This window comes from Phalaenopsis equestris, unplaced genomic scaffold (assembly GCF_001263595.1).
Source record: "Phalaenopsis equestris unplaced genomic scaffold, ASM126359v1 Scaffold000434, whole genome shotgun sequence".
Lineage (NCBI taxonomy): Eukaryota > Viridiplantae > Streptophyta > Magnoliopsida > Asparagales > Orchidaceae > Phalaenopsis > Phalaenopsis equestris.
Window position 1 is genome coordinate 42,959 of NW_018164875.1, and position 21,010 is coordinate 63,968.

General features: G+C 36.5%; 1 protein-coding gene across 1 annotated transcript in view; it reads left to right on the forward strand.

The window, feature by feature from the left end:
• Positions 1-21,010, forward strand: part of LOC110027647 (ATP-dependent DNA helicase Q-like SIM) — a 131,867-nt gene that overhangs the window by 3,756 nt on the left and 107,101 nt on the right. Inside the window, exons 2-8 of the mRNA XM_020729160.1 lie at positions 4,081-4,865; positions 4,991-5,210; positions 5,562-5,672; positions 5,840-6,029; positions 18,159-18,498; positions 19,070-19,263; positions 19,915-19,971. Of these exons, the coding sequence (XP_020584819.1) occupies positions 4,229-4,865; positions 4,991-5,210; positions 5,562-5,672; positions 5,840-6,029; positions 18,159-18,498; positions 19,070-19,263; positions 19,915-19,971 (1,749 nt within the window). The 5' untranslated portion in view covers positions 4,081-4,228. The remainder of the gene's footprint in view (positions 1-4,080; positions 4,866-4,990; positions 5,211-5,561; positions 5,673-5,839; positions 6,030-18,158; positions 18,499-19,069; positions 19,264-19,914; positions 19,972-21,010) is intronic.

Here is a 21,010-nt window from a genome sequence, read left to right on the forward strand (position 1 = left end):
TGCAAACATGATGCCAAAAAGTTAAAAAAAGATTATAACCTGATTTAAGATGAAGAGGGACATGCAACGTAAGTACCTTTAAACACACTATGGACATAATATTTTTTTAAGACTTCACCATTTGCAGCAAAGGGATCTTCAGTAGAGGAATACATTGCTTAATTTAAACAACTCATACTGAAGTATGATTTGTTGGAGCAAGAGGAGAACACCATATCCCACTATCTTGGAGGGCTAGAGTCATCATCAACAATGTGGTACAATTGCAGCGTTATTGGTCCCTATTCGATGTGCAAACCCTAGCTTTGAAGGTGGAGAAACATCATCATCAGCAGGGGACCACCATACATTACAAACATGGCTAAATGTCAGGATCAAGCAGTTAAGAACTTGCCCATTAGAGCACCCAAGCCAACCGCTCGTAAGGAGAAATCAGCTTAGGATGAAGCTCCGGATGAAGAAAAGGCTGGGGCCACCAACATTCCCAAATTTTTTCTAGCCAGAAATTGCTTTAAGTGCCATGATTTTAAATAAAATTTGATTTTCCAAATAATAAGTTGATATTTTTCATTGAGCAGAGAACAGTTGAAGAAATAGACAGTGGCATAGGCGATACGAGTAGGCGATGACACAAAGGAATATTAGTTCCAACTGATATGAGAGAGATCCTTTAGGCTGAGCTCACAAGAGAACATTAGTGATTTTGCCACCATATCTTTCATACTCATTACACTATGAAGAAAAATATTTGCAACCTTATTATAGTCAAAGTCTATTATGAGAATGCAGTTTACTAAATGGTAGACAAGTTGAGCTTGTCCACACAAAAACACACCCATGCTTATTTTCAATTTTAGTTGAATAAGGGGAGTAATATGACAATTGACAAGAGATGTCTCATGGAGTTCTTTAGTGGAGACAAGTTCTAAAAGCAAGTGTGTTATGATGTGGTACCTATGAATGCTTGCCACATCTTATTGGGCTGTTCTTGGCAGTATGACCGTTGCACACCTTATGATATCTACAAGAGACATATATTCCTTCACCAAAAATGGGAAGTGCATCATTCTCTTTACTCTTAGCTTGGAAGGATATTGGGCTGTTCTTGGCAGTATGACCGTTGCACACATCATGATATCTACAAGAGACATATATTCTTTCACCAAATATGGGAAGTGCATCATTCTCTTTACTCTTAGCTTGTCCGAGGATGAAATTCATATAGCTAAGGCACCTGTAAGGCTAGATGTAATGGGCAAAATAGAAGATTTTTTAGGTAGTCTAGTTTTGCATATGCTAATCAGAGAGGCATGCCATATTGCTTTTCTAAAGAATCACCCGACTAAACGACTTTGGAAACATGCATTGACATGACATAAGGCAAAAGAAAGATTCACTCAACTACTTCAAATTGTATTATTTGTATCAGAATTAAGTAACCAGACACCGAACTTTGACATGGACATGTCAGATTTTCTATATGACGAGAAATCAATATCATATGAGAATGCACAAAAATACTTTGTGAAGGATTTATCCCAAAAATTGGATGCTTATGGAACTGGGATGTTCCTTATTCTAACATGAACTTGATGTCTAGTTTACAAATAACGTTAGCATATTAGCATCTTTAGCTGCTCAAGAAGGCAAACATGTTTTTACTTCAACATCTGTTGAGGTTGCTATCATTGCCGTTACTCATGATTTTTTCATAAACCCGGTAGATCTTGCATTTTTCTATTAAAATATTGAGAATCTTGTTGTTGGGGCACCTTTTGGAGTCATGGTCATGGGTCAAATGGCATCTTCTTGTGGTGAAGCCAACAAGCTTCTTGCAATGGTTTGCCAACCTGCAAATGTGAAGGAATTAGTGTTGGTGGTACAGGCTATGGATATGTAAGCATAGTACTTTCATGGGTCAAGATATGATAAAATTTATGCTAGTTTCCTTGTTATCCTGTTCGGTGGAGAACACATTTATACTCATACATGTTGGTGATATTGAATTTGACTAGTACAAAAGGAGAGTATAAATGTGTTCTCCTTGAGTTTGACAAGTACAAAAGGAGAGTACATGTATGAGTATAAATTTTATACTCATACATGTTGATTGTATTTTTCGAGCTGTTTAAAAATGAAGCTTCCTTTGATTGTTTGCGCAAATTCTCACACATAGGTATGAAGCAACATGTGGAAAGAAGCTTCCAGAGTCCTATCTGGACATATATTCTTAGAGAAGTATGATGATCCCAATAATACAATCACTGTCATTGATTCTCCATGGAACTATGCAATTATGACTCCTACCAAACATTAAATCTATGAAAATTTCTGTGTTTAGGCTTTCAAAGCACTTATAAGTGCAGCGACATCTGATGAACAACTTTATGTACAAAGAGAACTAATAGATTAGTGTCACTATATCTACAATGACAATGGACTTGGCTCTGACGGAATAGCAAGCTTGTCAAGTTGGTGCAGAAAATACAATATTGTTGCTTACCCAAATACAAAAATTTATTTTGCAGAAAAATTTTGGAGGTGGTTGAAGGGGTACTGTATGTAGAAGGAATGATATTGCCAAATAGAACACCAAGTGTCACAAGCAGGCCAACAAATCCAAGAAGATTATTATATTCAAGAAAGGGGACTTGGTGTGAAGAAAGAGAGGGTTCCTGCAGGTTCTTTTGGAAAGCTCAAACCTAGAGTTGATAGTCCATTCAGAATCACCAAGAGGATTAATGATAATGATTACAAACTAATCTATCAGGAGACTAGAATATCTTTTCCACATTTAACATCGCCGACTTGGTGCTGTACTATGAGGATTTGGATGCTTTCAGAGAAGAATACAAAGCCTATCTTATTAGGGGAGAGTGATGCCGCTATCTTCACACATACGTGGGACTAGAATCATGATGAGATCACTCCTATAGAGGCCTATAGTAGGAATTTCCCGCTTGTCTTCGGTAGGCTTGTGGGCCTTTTTTTATTATTTAAAGTATAATTAGGATTATTTTTACCTGAGAACTATTTATATGTTAATCTTGGTTTGGCCGCTTTTTGTCTTTTGGTTTATGCAATAGAAGCTGTTTCCTCTAGTTTATTCTTACCAGAGTTTTGTATCCTTAGATCCTTTTAAGGTGGTGTGCTCGTACCTTGATTGGATTGGGGTGGTGACCTCTCTCAGAGATCCGATGATCTTCTATATTGGCCAATGTGCTACCAAACTGCTGTTATGACATGCATTTTACTGTCTAGCTGGCGTTCTTTACCTGTCCTCAACCATGTCATCATCTTCTCTTTCATTTCTTATCCCACAATTAACCTAACCCTTCTCCTAACCTTCCCAAACAATGTAATCACCCTAAATCGGTGTCACATACACAGAATGATTGCTCTGAGCTAGTACGTAAAATGTACAATTAACCTAACCCTTCTCCTAACCTTCCCAAACCATGTAATCACCCTAAATCGGTCTCACATACACAGAATGATTGCTCTGAGTTAGTACGTAAAATGTAAAGCCCAATGACGTAAATTGAGTGCCATTCTAAGCAAGAGTGGTTTAATTATGTGGGATTGTTCCCATATAAAGTTTAGAATCCCATAATTAAAAGAAATCTTTATCTTATGGGTGAAATCTTGTTATTCATATTTTTCTCCCGCCTGAGAAAATATCTAGATTTTTCTCCCAGGAAGAATTTTTACAGAATTCACTTTGATGATCTGAAATGACTGCATCCATATTATATATTTGAGGAATTTAACTGTTGTGTGCTTCTAAATAGAAAAGTTGGCTATTCCTGTCACACTTGTTGGTCTAAGCATTTGAGTGATTTGAAATATTGCAATCACATCGTGTATTTGAGGAATATAAGAATTATTTTTTTCTAGATGGAAAGTTAACTGTTCCTATTATCCTTTCTACTTGATGACGCTTATATATCTGCATTGACTATTACTTCTAATTCATCTACGATTTCTCTTTATCTGTATGGAAGTAAACGAGATCAAACACATTTATGGCTGGATTTGTAGTTTTTAAATGTAATTTTTTATTTTTTCCCCTGCTTTCAGTGAATCCATTACCATGTGCTGAAATTTTGAGATTTGCAAATGGTTGCCATCTATGCTATGTTTCAGCACGCCTCAAGGAAATACCACTGGCTATTGTTGATGAAACTTACCTGATCTTGGTTTACTTGCACTTCAAGTAATCAAAACTATGGGAGTTAATGAAGTGTCTGCTGATCATGTCATATCTGAACTGCTTGATATGGGTTTTGAGTTTGATAAAGCAATTGAAGCTTTGGAAGCTGTTGGTCCAGTTCTCAATGATGCTGTGGACTTCATTTTGAATGATTCTTGCAACAAAAATACATATGGGAAGTCTCAACATGTCTTCACCTATTCCAATACTCAAAACTGTTCCTCGCAGGAAGATGCAAAAATGTCACAATCACTGAGGTGGATGAAGCAATCCCACATCACAGATCATCTCCCATCATTTTCTGGAGGCAAAAGGGACATTTCTGCAAGTTCATCTAAGCATTCATTTCCCAGCATAAAGAAAGCCATTTTGGACGAACACATTACTGTTGATGGAATCAATCAACTCAAATTTGAAACTTTCCCATCTTGGATGGATTGTCATTCTGATATACATGGAAGCTTCCAGTATCAGCAAGTTCCATTCTTTAATAACTCAGATGGTCATGCCATGATGGTAGACTGGGAGCAAAAAGCTAATTTTGCTTTGCGAAAGCATTTTGGATTTTCATCCTTGAAGGGCTTTCAGAAGGAAGCCATCAAAGCATGGTTAGAACACAAGGACTGTCTCATCCTTGCTGCTACTGGCGCAGGTATCTCTTGTTTTTTTCTATATACATTCAGTTGTTGTTCTACTTAATTAATTAATTTCAGAATGACTGCACATTGAAAGCTAAATAACATAAATTTTGATTCAACGACATCACTCATTGTGCAGGGAAATCCCTTTGTTTTCAGATTCCAGCATTATTATCTGGGAAGATTGTAGTTGTCATTTCACCTTTGATAAGTTTGATGCATGATCAATGTTCAAAACTTGAAAAAAATGGGATACCAGCATGCTTTCTAGGATCTGGACAACCTGACAGTACAGTTGAGCGGAAAGCTCTGAATGGGGTGTACAGAATAGTTTATGCTTGTCCAGAGACAGTCTTAAGGTGTAAACTTCATTCTTCTGCACATTATTTATAAGAGAAATTTACATACGCAGCACACAATTCTCAAGTATTTACATATAACATATCTCACACCTAATCTTTCATATTTAGAGACGTAGCACTTTGCTGCTTTAAACCTATTCATGAAAATGTGAATTTAACTTTTAAAAAATGGTAATAGTGCTATATTTGATGTGATATTAATGATTTGAGTGCTATGCTTGTAAATATGAAAGTTTAGGCGTGATATATGTAAATATACAAGAGTGCGTGCTATGTTTGTAAATGCACCCTATTTATAATTGTAAACTACAACAGTTTTTTTACTTACTGATTTTTTTCGTACTGCAGACTTATAGTGCCACTTATGAATCTTGCAGAAAAGAATATGATAGCACTCTTTGCCATTGATGAAGTTCATTGTGTTTCTAAGTGGGGACATGACTTCCGCCCTGATTACAGGTTTATTTTTCATTATAGCTCAAAATTTTACTTTTCTTTCAGTCACAATTATCCATTGCCTAGGATTTGTAGCACTCTCTGGGATGATATTACTCTTCTTTCATCATGTATATTTGCAATGTTAAAGATGGTGGGCTATAGTAAGATTTATTTTGTTTTCTTATCAGGTGTTTGTCCGTGCTAAGAGAAAACTTTAGCGTCTCTCATATCAAGTCGCTGAGGTTTGATATTCCATTGATGGCATTAACTGCTACTGCAACTCTTAGTGTTCGAGAAGACGTTATGAAGTCACTGCTCATGTCTAAAGAAACAAAAGTTGTTCTGACAACTTTCTTCAGACCTAACCTGCGGTTTTCTGTAAGATTTTATGCCGCGGGCTTGTAGCAATAGAGATATTGCATGCAAGCACTACTGTAACCCATAAAGGCTTACCGATTATAACCTTTTCTTTGTTTAACTGAAATGCACATTTTATTTACTGTGTTTTGTCTTATTTCACTTTTGTAGCTGAATAAATGCATTTCACATTGGAAGTGGTTAAGTTTGATTATTTTTGGTGGAAGATTTAACCTCAAAGGTGATGTCATTGATTGGACACAGAATTTTGACCAATAAAGAAGAAGAGAAGTTGGGAAATGGACGGAGAATATGATAGAGATTGCAAATAGGAGAAATGACAATTGTCACTCCTCCTGCAAGACCATAGTGGATGATTGTCATGAAATTGCTTTCAACCATTACGGACTACTAAATTATGTGAGATGCAATGAACCTGCAGATCTAGTGTGGTTGGGTGCTGCAAAACCGTAGTCATACTTTCTCCTTCAGTCTGGACTTTAGAGGGATTGGTTGTACTATTTGGTACTACGTAAATTTGGTACTTATAGAACTCCACTAGTTTGGATCCCCTTGGTTGAAATTGGGCAGCTAAGGAGGGTAGAATAAGAATAACAAACATTTGCCAGGAGAATAACAAACATTTGACCATGAAAGACAACTGAGGGAGATGTAGAGAACCCGTGGATCTGGGGTTGCTAGTCCATTGGCTATAAAGCATTAGCTGAACTCTCTTCATTTCTTTGGACCTTTTGAGGGATTGGTCAATGGTCATTCAGAGAATGGATGACTAAGAAACTTTGGTTGGCTACTTCAACATGGTGAAGAACTTTTCAGGTCTCACCACCCTCTTATAAAATTTTTCTTTCAGCCTGAGCGGTACTTTTCTATCACACAAACGGCCCGAAGCATTTCTCCATCATAGATATAAATTGACCAACAAGTAACAAAAAAGTAATGGGAATGGCTTGAGGAAATGATAGAAAATTATCAAGAGGACAAGATAAAAACTATCATTATACATTCATAATCAGCAGGATCGAGGTAATCAAGCGTTGTAAATCTAAAAAAGGTTCAACAAGGCCACTTTTATTAGTATATTTTGTTAACCCTAAAATCTTGTAAACTTCTTGCCAAAGCCACTTAAATCTATTTGCCTTTATGCTTCTATGAAATTTGACTAGTGAAGTCGCCAAATTCACCAAAGCTACTAGCTTACTCAGAGTGACTTTGTTTGAAAACTTGCTAAGATAACTCATTGTAGAATTCACAATAATGATTAATGCTCAAGAGCTCTTCAGATGAAGTCATCCTCAAGTTAACGGCCATCAAAAGTGGCTCAATTCTAGGGCAGGTGTTGGTCTTTTTTTTTTTTTTCATTCCAACAAACATTAATAAGTTTTTCTATATAATTTTACTTGCATTACTTAATTATATCTATTTTTGTAATGTTGAATCTCAAACTAAATCTTTACCTATGAGGTTAAAGTATGGTTGAATCTCAAACTAAATCTTTACCTATGAGGTTAGAGTATGAACTCAACTCAATTTAACATGTTGATGCCACATCAGTTGTACTCTCTGAAAAAATATAATAATTTCCTTATAGTATCCTACTTTCTTTCTTTTCCTTCTTTTTTAGGTCTGAATAGTGTTTGTTAGTAAGTTTCTAGTGTCACCTAAGGACATTCAGATCTAACATCTATGAACATTGAAGATGTTAATGCTATGAACATTGAAGACGTTAATGACAGGAACCTAACTCATGGCGTGTCCTAATGAAAGGAAAGTTTCTAGTTGAGCACCAATCAGATGGAGGATCGTTGGACAAGAATGATTCAGAGAAATCCTGTGCAATTTCTAAGAGTCTCTCCTCATTTTGGGTCTCTATAAGAGCAATGATTTTCTATTTCTTTTGTCCATTGTTGATCGTTGAGTTTCAAATCTCTTGCCTCTACACTATCAATTAATTAGACTTATTGAAAGAAAGTAGTGTTAAGACATCGCTTTCTATTGTCCCATGAAGTGCAAACCCCAACCTTCAAATGCATTATCTGTTGAAATTTTAGAGGCATAATTTTCTCTAAAGTTCAAAACACCCCACCTTGACTTGTGAAGAGCATTGTTGAACCCTGTTGACTGTATAATATACTTTGAATCGGCAACTTCTCTCTTAAATATCAATAATGCGTTCAAATTCCTGTTATTCTTTACTAATTTCAAGGCGGTGCATTGAAATGGTTCTTGCATCTCCTAATGGAGAGTATTCTCTTCTACTTGAAATTCTAGAGATAATTTGTGTCTCAATTTGTTAGTGTCCTAGTGCCATTGAAAATTCTCAAGCTCTTTTATATGAGATTGGTATGTTCAATCAGTCAAAATTTTATAGTTTGATTCCAATGTGTAATGCTTGAAGTGAAAAGACTTAAAAGCATCATTATCCCAATGTATGTTGACTTGGGGATTTTGTGAGGGCCCATTTAGATGCTATTATGTTTGCAACAACAATTACATTGGATGAGTTACTTGAACTCATCAACAATCTTATTAATGCTGAGTATAATAATATTTCTACCACCTCATTCTCGACCACTTGACTCTGGCATAAATAAGATTTTTCAGCCAGCTGGCTCCCCCTAGCCTCATGTCACAAAATTTTTATAAGGATGGGAGAGTTAGACTAATCTGCAAAATTCCTCATGTCACAAAATTTTTATAAGGATGGGAGAGTTGTAATACCCAATTTTGAGAAATTCTGTAAAAATTTTAGCACTTGAAAAATAAATCTTAAATTTTGTATCCCAAAATTCAACCGAATTAATTTTATAAGATTCTACCTATCGAATTGATCAATATGATCTACATCACTAAGCATACAATTTTAAGGTATGAGAAGCTATAAATTATGAAGTTATAATTTTAATTAGTACTTTAATTTAATTATTCTCCATAATCCAGGAGTGTAGTTGCCGACTCTTTTTCGCGACATGCAACCTTGGGGCGGATCAAGCAATTGAGATTAATTAGGGTCACCTTAAATTGCCGCATTTCTCTCATTTTTTTTGCTCCCTCATAGGATTTCGCGGACCTATTGGGTTCTGTGACTCTATCCTTGTAGCTAGAGCGGAAACTAGTGACCACAGAGTGCCGCAACTCACGAATGGAAGTTTCGGGGAGATTTTGGTAAAAGAAATTCCATTTTTATAATATTCTAGACATTCCTTTCTTTTCTTTCACTTTCATTTTGACGCTTGCCACGAATCGATGCATTTTTTGTTTTTGGTCGCTGTGGCTAGAGGCGAGCTTTTGTCAGAGATTATGAACTTGGTTTGTAGGCTTCCGTGTGGGCAACTAGCAGAAAATCTACAAAGTAAAGAGATGAAGGGAAGCTTGGGGAGGAGGAAGAGAGGATTTGAAGTAACTTGTAGAGGGAAAATTCAGAAAATTCATGCAAGACAACCAATTTGAGGTAAATATTGACACTTATGTATCTGTTAAATTAAGACTTGAGATAAGAATTTATGAATATCTTAAATATCCTAAGAGGTTTATGAATTTCAGGTTATTTACACTAGACAATGAGCTCGAGCCAAGCGTGACGAAATTTATTGTAGAGCTGCTCCATTAATTCAGGTGAAATAATTATGTGCTAACTTAAGGAAAATAACTATATGTATGTTTTTATGTGAAGTGTTTGACATTATTGCATTTAAAATTTTTGCATAACTTGATTTGTCTCTTAAGATACATATGATTTTACTATGCTATGAATATGAGAAGTATGTTTATGAAATTATTGCTTACAGTTATTTATTTACAATGATTTATGTATATGATATATAAAATATCTATGATGAATGTTTATTACATAAATTGCGATTTAAGAAACGTTATAAGTGATGTTATAAGGAGGCTATTTCATGAATACTTATAGGTATAGATGATAGAGAACGATTGAGATTCTCGACTCCTGCATTCAGACGAAGACGAAACTCTGGGGACTGTTGGGATCAAAAGAGGTTAGAATGTAGAGAACTGTTGGTACCAGTGCAACTATTGATAACTGCTATGTTGGGAGATGCCCTATCTTTAACAATAGTTGATGTAAGCTTCGGGCTGGGTGACAACCTATGATATAATATGACATGAAAATAGTTGAGGCTGTACAATTACAAGTAATATTTATATGATTAGATTGATGACTCTTATAAATATGCTTATGAGTACACAATAATAGATGAAATTCATGTTTTATACAACAGTAACAATTCTCTGCATTGGATGCATTTTATTTTACATAATTTATACAATTTTAGCATGTTATGTCATGAATTGTGGACATACATGTACGTAAGTTACATTTGAGCACACATTTTTTTGTCATTTTATAAAATTTTATTTTAGCCTTGACATAATTTATACAATTTTAGCATGTTATGTCATGAGCTGTGGACATACATGTACGCAAGTTACATTTGAGCACACATTTTTTGTCGTTTTATAAAATTTTATTTTAGCCTTTATTATTTCACCGAGCTTAATGTAGCTTACTATATGTTTTTGACTTCTGAAAGAGTAATGAGCACCAAGGCAAGCAGCCATGTGTGGCATGCAAAACTTTTGCATTTCATATTTTTGGGAGATTGTATAGAATTTTGACCGCATATTTTTATTATGTTGAATTTAATAACTGTTTGTGTGTGTGTGTGTAATATGATTTTTCACACTTTTGAGTATATGTGAATGTGAATGAATTATAAATTATGAAATGAAATGTTTCAAGTGAGGGTCTGTTTGGAATCAGTTTATGTTTTCTATTTATATTTCTGTTTTTAGTCTGTTGTGTTTTTTTTTTGTTTTTAATTTCTGTTTTTAGAAAATGTGTTTGGTATTGACATGATTTATATGTTTTAAAAGACAAAAAAATATAAACCATGTTTGATTGAGTATTTTTTATTTTTTTTAAAAGAAAAAATTATACTTTTTATAAAATCGTTGGGTCTATGTGCGCTTCAGTATTAAGCTCTGCCACCCATGATGTCTACGTCTTTCTTTCTCCACCCATCACAAAGCTTTAATTGTGGGCGGGCGCCTGGCGGGATGCGGTGTGCGGCGGGCAGGGGCTGGCGACTGGCGGAGGCAGCGACGACCATGGGTGGCGGAGGCCGGTAGTTGGCAGTAGGGAGTGGCGAACGACACAGGTAGTGCTCTAAAAAATATGTTTTAAAAATAGTAAAAATAAATTTTTGTGTTTTTGATGTTTTGAAAACTATCATTATGTTAAAGAAAAAAAAGAATAACAGACACTTTTTGGTTTTATTTTTTGTTTTTTGTTTTCAAGAACAAAAAAAAATGGAAAATAGAAAGTTATCCGAAATAGAGCCTAAATTTCTGGTAATTTAGTTAGACTAATCTGCAATTTATGATGTGTGCTGGTAAGAATTTAGTCTGACTGAATTGTCCGCCTCTATTGCACCGTTGTTGGCCCTTAAGGTGGGTCTGGTGGGGTGTGAAATAAAGGAAGGATGTGGGGGATGGGTAGAAGGTGATAGTCACCATCGCAGAAGTGAGATACAACAGTTGCACCACTCGATCTTTGGATATATGGATCAAAGGGAAAATCTGAGACGCTGATGATTGTCCCGACAGAAAACACACCTAAATTGAAATCTAAGCACGCCAAAAGCACATAATAGCATTAGGGTAGTTAGGAGTGGCCCTCTCACACAAGGAGGCGATAATCCTATGTAAGGTCGGCTGACCCTTATGCCGTGCTTTTGAACCGGTCCCAACCGTCTCGAGTGAGAGACGCCCCGTCTCAGTTGAGCGGGAAATGCCACGCTCCAGTCCAGACGCGATAATTACCATGCCCCTGTGTAGAGGCACGATCCTGTGTCATCTCTGGGACTCTACGCGTTAGTGATTGATATTAACCCACTTGGATTAGATTCCTAGCTTCTACCATGCCATATTGGTTTGAAAAATGATCCTAGATGATGGTTCTTTATTTTCACAACAATCAAACATTTGTAATGTTATTGTCACAACAATCAAACATTTGTAATGTAATATTTTGCACAACTACGAGATCTCTTTAGATGGGAGACTTCCCTAATCCTTCATCTTGGAGATCAGAGCTTCATCTAGGGGCTTTCAGTGGCAAATCATTCTTTGAATAAGATTTCTGAATGGTATATTTCTTAGCTTGAAAGTCTAGATTGAGTTTATGTTGCTTGAAAAGCTTGTGTCATGCTTATGACTATTCTTAGGAAGATCCTCAAAATTATATCAACCCAATTGCATGCCTTTTCTACTTTAATAAGATTGATTGAAATATGTCCACGTCTTATTGAGATTGAATGATATAACTTGATATTAAATTTGCTTGTTCTGATTATCATAATATCAATTAAACTTAATCTCCTAATATCTTTGCAACCAATATAAATTTATTCTTACATGTATTTAATTTTTCGCTATCAGGGATCTTTTCAAATCATTGCTTTTGGGCTTGTGCTAGTTGCATCTTTGTATATTCAATTTTCATGTCATTGCATATATATAGTTTTAATCATTTTAAAATGACTATGAAAGCTAACAAATGTAAAAAACATGTTTAAACCTAGCAGTCGAACTAGTAAATGTGGAATTTAACAATATTTTGGAAAGATTTGATGAACCTAGTCATCAAATTGATTCTATGATGGCCCTGATGGGCTCACTAACTTCTAATAAGAAATGCTTTTGTGACAGATCCTATTATTTAGTACCATGCCATTGTCTTATAAGTAATATTGATCTTAATTCACTTTTTGATGACAAATTGGATGACTTTGTTGGCAAGTCTCTTCCATATTAGCAATGAAATAGTAAGAATCAATCCTACCATAGTCCATGCTATGTTGATGATGTTGTTCAGGATACCATTGTTGATCTCGCTTTTATCAAATCAACTCCAAATTTAGCGTCCCCAAAAATGTTCCTTCCAATGTCCGTGTTCCAAAAGATGCCCCACTTACTACTTTTGCCGAATTGGTTACTCATATTGAGAATGTAGAAGATCATAAATTCTTATCCAAAGATAATCTTGAAGAAGATTTTTCATTGTAAGATGATTTTGCAATTAATCCTGTACTTAAATCTAAGATTGAACCTAAATACCAACTAATGTCTGCATCTGATCTCGCGCTTATTTTTCTTATGAACTATAATAGATTTTAAAACTTAAGCTTGATATTGAATCCAATATTGAGCGTCTGCAAGTCATACTTGCTAAAGCTATCAGTTTACTAGCGTTTTCTCATTTTACAATTTTTGAGAACTAGATTTCAAGCATGAGCTTGAGCAATTTATTATTTCTAAAGCTATTAGTTTACTTAGCCCTTCTCATTCTCTAACTTTAGGATATTATCTATTAAGATTCCTCATCTACATGTTAATCAAATATTGAGTTTTTGGTTTTATATCATTGGATGTATCTCAAATCATATGTTGAGAAATTTTTAGAACCTTGAGTTAGAGTAACAATAAGTGTTTTTTTAACATTTTGTTGATCGCTTATGATACTGGAGTTAACTCAAACCACCAAGCAGAACGACAAATATTATTGATGACTCAAAAGGAGGATACAATGAAGATCCAAATTAAAGAAAGGAAACAATCACACAAAGCAAGAATGCAAAAATGACTACAAACACATGACATGTGAACGAAGACAAAACAATCTCGACGAGGAGAGAGTCTGAGGGTGATTGTGCAAGGCCGGCGACTGCAATGAAGGTTGGTGAGGTGTCTTACTGCTGTAGCTGGAGCGGGGCAACAAGTCAGGGATAGTAGAGGCGTCGAACCGCAACTAGAGGATGTAGGAAACATTGTCGAAGGCTGGAACCCGGAGATGCAGCGGATGACAATCTGTAAGCGGAGTATGGAGAGCTGTGACCCTGCTGGGAGAAGGTTGGCAGCAGGTTGGAGGGAGGAAGAAGCTGGTCTGTAGCTGGTTGGGTGCAGGAGGGGGCTGGATGGCAGCCTGGAAGGATGCAGGGGGGAGTCAGGGAGTTGCTGGGGGTGTTGGATTCAGAGAACAACTGCAGGAAGAGAACAAGTGAGGAGGTGCAGGGCTTGTTGGTGGCTAAAGGGCTGCGACAACCTGCTGAAAGGATCAGGGAGGGGGTGCGGTGGCTTGTTGTAGGGCTGGGAAGCGGGTTGACAACATTAGAAAGGATGGAAGGATAAATAAGTATCTCAGTGGGGTCAGGCTGTAGCCGGAGCGCCACTCGGACCCGTGGAGACGATTACCACCTTGGACGAGGGACAACCAGAGCAAAACATCGACGTCGGATACATCCCTCGAAGGGAAAATACCAATGCTAAAACCTGAATTCAGATATAAAAAACAATACGCCTTACTCCAAACACATCATCCCCTATTTATAAAGAGGCTAGACTTATTTTAGGTAATGAAAAATAAGAATTGAGAATAAAATATAATCAATTTTTCAGATTTTAGGAAAGCTTTTAAAATAAGAAATGAGAATATAACCAGGATTTCAGATTTTAGGAATGGATTTAAAATAGGAAAGTGCTAGGAAGGAAAGAAAGAGATTATAATGGAAATTCAGATTCAAGAAAGAGAAATAAAAATATTCAGAAATTCTGATTTGGAAAGTCTTATATTAGGAAGGTGTGAAATGGGAGAGTAGGGAAATGGAGGAGCGGAAACCCCCCACCCTTTGAGGACCGGTCGGTCTACCGTAGCTCCCGCGACAGTCTCTCGGGGTTGGGGGAGCTTCGACGTCATAGGTTGAAGCTTCCGTGTCGTTGTCAGCCACCCCTGGATCCCTGCACCATCTATCAAAGCATCTGAGGAGCTTTTTCCACTTGCGATCATACCTTCCTATCGATTCGTTCTGGTCTGGCATAATCTAAGCCGAAGGTACACCACTACGTAGATTCTCCCTAGTCAAATTCCAAATAAGTAAATTTCTCATATGTTTCTCATCTATGAAAGCTTGGGCCTTAGCGAGGTTGAGGGTTTGCAAGAGTTTGGTTGATGGGTGATTCTTATTATCTTCCGGATCTTTTCTTTAACTTTTGAAGTTTTGAAGAACTGCCATCTTTTGTCGTGTTCCAATAGCAAGAGCTTCACAGGGGCCTTTCGCCTCTTCATATGGAACACTGAAAGTGATCGCTGGAATTGTAGCCGCTTGTGATGCTATCAATTGGTTGTCACTAAGACCATCAACTAATTTTATGTTTTGACATTTTCTGGTCTGCATGATCTTTATGTGTCTCAACAAAAAAGTTTTCAATCTCTTAGGAGAGCAGGAACCACAATCTCGTCAAAAGTCGCATGTTCCTTTTGATTAAATGGAGGAAAGTCATTGGATGTATCGACGAGGGAAGAAGCCATCAGATGAAAATTCACTTTCGAACTACTTTTCAGTGCCTGCGGTGTCTTATATCACTCTCCTGGTTGTACATTCTGCTTCAACATGTCCAAATCTATGACACTTACAACATTTTATGGCTGTGAAAGACTTGCAGCTTAGTTTTGTTGGATAGTAGCAAGGAGCCGTTTGATGATGCGGTCTTTCCACTTCGGAAGCTAGAGTCTGCAACTTTTGGCGACAGTAAGTTGGTAGGAACTGGAGCTGTGTTTCCCGCTTCATCTTCATATTTTCGGGTTCTTTCCTTCGATTTTTTAGATCATGGTCGAGGGTAACCTCCCACTGGATTTCCTCATCAATATCTGGAACTGGAGCTGTGTTTCCCGCTTCATCTTCATATGTTCGGGTTCTTTCCTTCGATCTTCTAGATCATGGTCGAGGGTAACCTCCCACTGGATTTGCTCATCAATATCTAATAAGCCTTCGTTGAAGACAACAGAGCTTTCGCCGTATCTCGTCCCAGGTAAGCTCGGGTATATTTCTCCTTGGCGGCATGTTTGTGGCTTGGGATCTTTGGAAGAAAATAAATGAACGAACAAAGAAAGAAAAGAAAAATAAATGAATGAAAGAGAAAAAAATTGGTGTGGTGGATTGGGTAGGGCGGATGATAGAAATCTTATAATGAGATTAGGGTTGAGCTAGCTCTGATTCAAATGACATCGGAGGAGAAAGCTCAAGCCACAAAAGAAACACAAATATTATTATTGAATTTGAAATCAATTACAACGACTCTTCCAAACATGAAATAAACAATAAACAAACACAAAGACACAATCCAACGCCTCGAAAGTGTATCCCAAGGGCAATTGAGGTTGGCCAACTGGATCCAGAGGCTTGAGGACAACAAGTATGAATGTGGGAGAGGGGCCGATGGGGGTTGAAAATTGGGCTGGAGGAGGGAGGCGATAGCTTAAGGTGGCAGGAAGGTTTGTTGGGTGGCTAGGAGGTAGGTTGGAAGGTAAGGCGGCAGCGGGGAATGTTCTTCAACACTTTCGAAGGGTGGACATCAAGTGGGAAAGCGCTGAAAACTATGGGAAAGGCCTGGGCAATAAGGTAGACTGTTGCAAGTGGGTCGACTGAGTGCTGGGAGGAATTCTGGGCAGGTGGACAACAAGATTGGGTTGTTCAGGAAGGAAAACTGATGTTGGGATGGAGTATGGGGAACTGTGGCCTTGCTGGGAGAAGGCTGGCAGCAAGTTTGAGGGCATAACAGTCGGCATTTGTTGGGAAAGAGGTGGAAAGATAGATATATATATATTGTCGGGGTTGAGCTACAGTCAAAGACTATCCGGACCCGTGGAGATGATCGCCACATTGGACAAAGGACAACCAGAACACTATCTCTACGTTGGATACAACCCTCGAAGGGAAAATATCAAGTGTAAAATCTGAATTTAGATAAAAAAAACCCCACTATCCGGACCCGTGGAGATGATCGCCACATTGGGCAAAGGACAACCAGAACACTATCTCTACGTCGGATACAACCCTCGAAGGGAAAATATCAAATGTAAAATCTGAATTTAGATAAAAAAAACCCCTTCAAGCAAGTCATTCCCTATTTATAAAGATGCTAAACTTATTTTAGATAATGAAAATAAGAAAGGAGAGTAAAATATAATCAGGTTTTTAGATTTTATGAAAGTATTTAAAATTAGAAAGAATTTAAAATAAGAAAGGAGAATATAATCAGGATTTCAAATTGTAGGGAATGTTTTAAAATAGGAAAGTGCTAGGAAGGAAATAAATGAAATAGATTATAATGAGAATACAAATTTAGGAAAGAGGAATAAAAATATGTAGAAATTCTGATTTGGAAAGACGTATATTAAGAATCTGTTAAGATGAAAAGAGGGGAAGGGGAGAGATGGGTAAGTGAGGAGCGGCAACCCCCCTCCCTTTGAGGACCGATCGGTCCACCATATCCCCCGCGCATGTCTTCTGGGGTTGGGGGAGCTTCGACGTCATAGATCGAAGTTTTTGTGCCGTTGTCAGCCACCCCTGGATTCCACTGACGACCGCACTGTCTACCAAAGTAACTGAGGAGTTTTTGCCACTTGCGATCATATCTCCCTATCGATCCGTTCTAGTTTAGCATAATCCGAGCTGGAGGTACATCACCATGTAGGTTCTTCCGAGCCAAATATTATCTATTAAGATTCTTCATCTACATGATAATCAATTATTGAGTTTATGTTTGGTTTTATATCACTAGGTGTATCTCAAATCATAGGATGAGCAATTTTTAGAACGTTGAGTTAGAGTCACAATAAGTGTTTTTTTAATATTTTGTTGATCGCTTCCTTCATGAAAGCCTAGTTCTAAAAATACTTTTCATATAAAATGTAGTCGGATCATATTGTTTAATAATTACCAACTTTGGTCTATTTTACTAAAGGAGCAGTTCACTTTCTCAAGTGTTTAATCTTTTTCTTACTGTGCTAGTTCTTACTGTGGAAGTTGCTTTCAATTTTGTTGTTTATAATAAAATTGCAATGCATTGCCGGACTATGATCAGCGCACTGAAATCGAGTTAGCTTTTTATCTTAATACAGCTGTCCATCATAGTTTCTCTCAAAAACTTATGGGTTTACCTCATACTGTATAGTACATATGAGAGCTATTACACTTCCATTATTTGAACTTTTTTTTGTTTTTTTCTGTGCTTCAATTTTTTATGACATTTCTTGTTACTGGTAAACAGGTGAAACATAGCAGGACATCCTTTGCTTCATCATATAATAGAGACTTCCACGATCTAGTAAATTTTTATGCTGCATCAAGGATGAATAATAGTAAAGGGAAGAACAAGATCTTTAATAATCGGGAGAATAACATTAGTTGCTCCAGTAGTTCTTTGGATTCTTCTTCTGATGAAGATGATGAAGATGACACATCAGAATCAGATAGTTATTGCAGTGACGACGCTCATTCTTGTGCAAGTTCATCAGATGAAGATTGTGCTCATCCTTGTGGGGACCAGTTAACAGTTGATTTTCTTGAAGATGAGTTCGATACACATTATTGTGCAGATGATTTGGATGGTAATATTTCATACAGATGATTTATCATAGGAGATGCTTTGGAATTCCTTAAAGTTCATCTGATTATCTCGTTCGATTTTTTAAAGCCACAACCTACCAATTATTTAAATAAGGATAAAAAACAAAATCGTCCTCTAACTTTTCCGACCATAGTAATTTAGTCAAACTATTACATTTCTCAAATTTAGTCAATTGATTATACAAAATTGATCTCAAATGGTCACCCGGGTATTAAATTATTAACAATTTTGCATAAGAACTGCATGAATGCCATGTCTTTGAGGGTGTTGGCCAAACCACAACATAATGCATCTATATGTTTTCAAACTATCAAATATTTTCTCTTTGAAATAAATACGGGCGGGATAGCAAACAATTATGATCACTTAAATATTGAGAATCATTTTCTTTTGCATGTAAAATCTTAAAGTTAATATTTCCATACAGTTCACTAGTTCTTTCATTCATGTTCGTCTAGTTTAGCTTATAGATGGCACAAGCATTATGGTATTTGGCCGTTTTACGTCTCAATTACTTTATCTGAACTGTAACTTTATGCTTGCATATGCAGTTTCATGTGCTGAGTTTCTTGGTGTTTGTCCACATAAGAGCATGGAGCTTTGTGGGATAACACAAGCGCCTGATAACCTTGAATCCTTAGGACACGGTCCTACAATTATATATGTGCCTACAAGGAATGAAACAACAAAATTAGCTGAGTTTTTCTGCAGATCTGGTGTTAAGGCTGCTGCATATCACGCGAAGGTGTTTCTTTAATTAAACCATGCACACTATCACTCCTGTACCATTTCTAGATAATATCTTAAATCATTATGATTTGTGGTCTAGGGCAATATCATCTTTGGGGTATTACATTGCATGCTTTGTTTTATTTAAGAGAACTTGTGCTTTACCATAAACATGTTTCTTTATAGATTCTTTTGCAGTAATGTGTCGTGTACAGTATATTCTTTACAATTTTTTAAATTGAAATTTGATGCAATAGCTTTCATGGTAAATATCTTAATTGTTTTAGTTATTATTGTAAATTAGATTGATTCTTTTCATGAAAATGAGAATTTTTTGTATTGTTTTGTGAGTAATAAATATCCTGTTCTTATTGGCTGATTAGTTTGTCTTATGTACCTTTACACATCCTATTCTATTAAGAGATCATTTAGATGTTTAATTTGAACTTTTTTTTCTTTATCACCGAGTTCTTTGTTGATGATGATTAGTTTGTCTTATGTACCTTTACACATCCTATTTTATTAAGGGATCATTTAGATGTTTAATTTGAACTTTTTTTTTTTATCACCGAGTTCTTTGTTGATGAAGTCTTTTTTAAGCATCATTGAATAATGTGAATCCAACATTGTTACATAATCAGTAAAAAATCCTATTTTTTTTTTGCAGCTTCCGAAGGCCCATCTGAGAAGTGTCCACGAAGGGTTCCACCAAAACCTAATAGAGGTAATTTTATATGTAAACATTGAAATCTTTGGACATTTTAAAAAGTAATGCTGTATGGAAGGGGCAATTTTTTGTCAGTTGGGAGGGGCAATCATTCGAAAAAATCCAATGCTATATTCTTGAAAATCCTTGAAAAAATTATACACATATATAACTTCCATGTCAATGTGCATGTATCAGTAGCTATAATACACCTGATATTTATGTGACTTCTATTTTCGCTAGATATCCATTGAAGTACTTCGTTTCTAGTGTATATAATTTCAGAAATAAATATGTTCATATTTGGATTAATATTACTAAATCTATTTTGGACAATGTCAACCATGGGTCACTTGGTACAACTACAACCTTATTAGACCCTCTAAGACGTCATCAACCTTTCTGTCAAGGTTGAACGGAAGCAGAAATGTAGTAAAATTGCACCCATACACCACCACCTGGGGGAGAAATCAGTTCACTCTAGAACTGTACAAAATTGGGTCCAACCGAGTGGGGGGAAGGGTGAATCCAACAGAGGTAAAGTTGTTGTCGAGCCCTGGAGAACAACTAAAATGGGTACAATCCTGTCTTGAAGGAGGTACTTTAGGTGTCATGGGTTTGGGCATATATCATCCAATCATCCTAACCACCGGATCATGTCATTTTTTGAAGAAAAAAATTCAAGAGAGGAGGAAATTTAGGGCGAAGAAGATATCAATCGTATGGGAGAGCAAATGTTGCATGCCCATGAAGGGGTATTCTTGGTCCTTTGTAGACTCTTTAATGCCGAACTCCTTCCCAACCAAGAATGATTTCGTCATAATATTTTTAGGATAAGGTGCACAAGCATCACATTTGTTACTCGCTGTATTAATAATTTATGCTTTCTCTTTCTGATGCCGGAGCTTGAAGTGGTTGCTGTTCTAGAGTGTCCTTATGGTGGTTTTATTTGAGTCTTTTTTTAATGTGTCTCGTGTTTTCTGTAGTTGTTAATTCTTTGGATGACATAGTTGTAATTAGGAAGGGTCTTGGCTTATAGGAGACCTTTAGACTATTT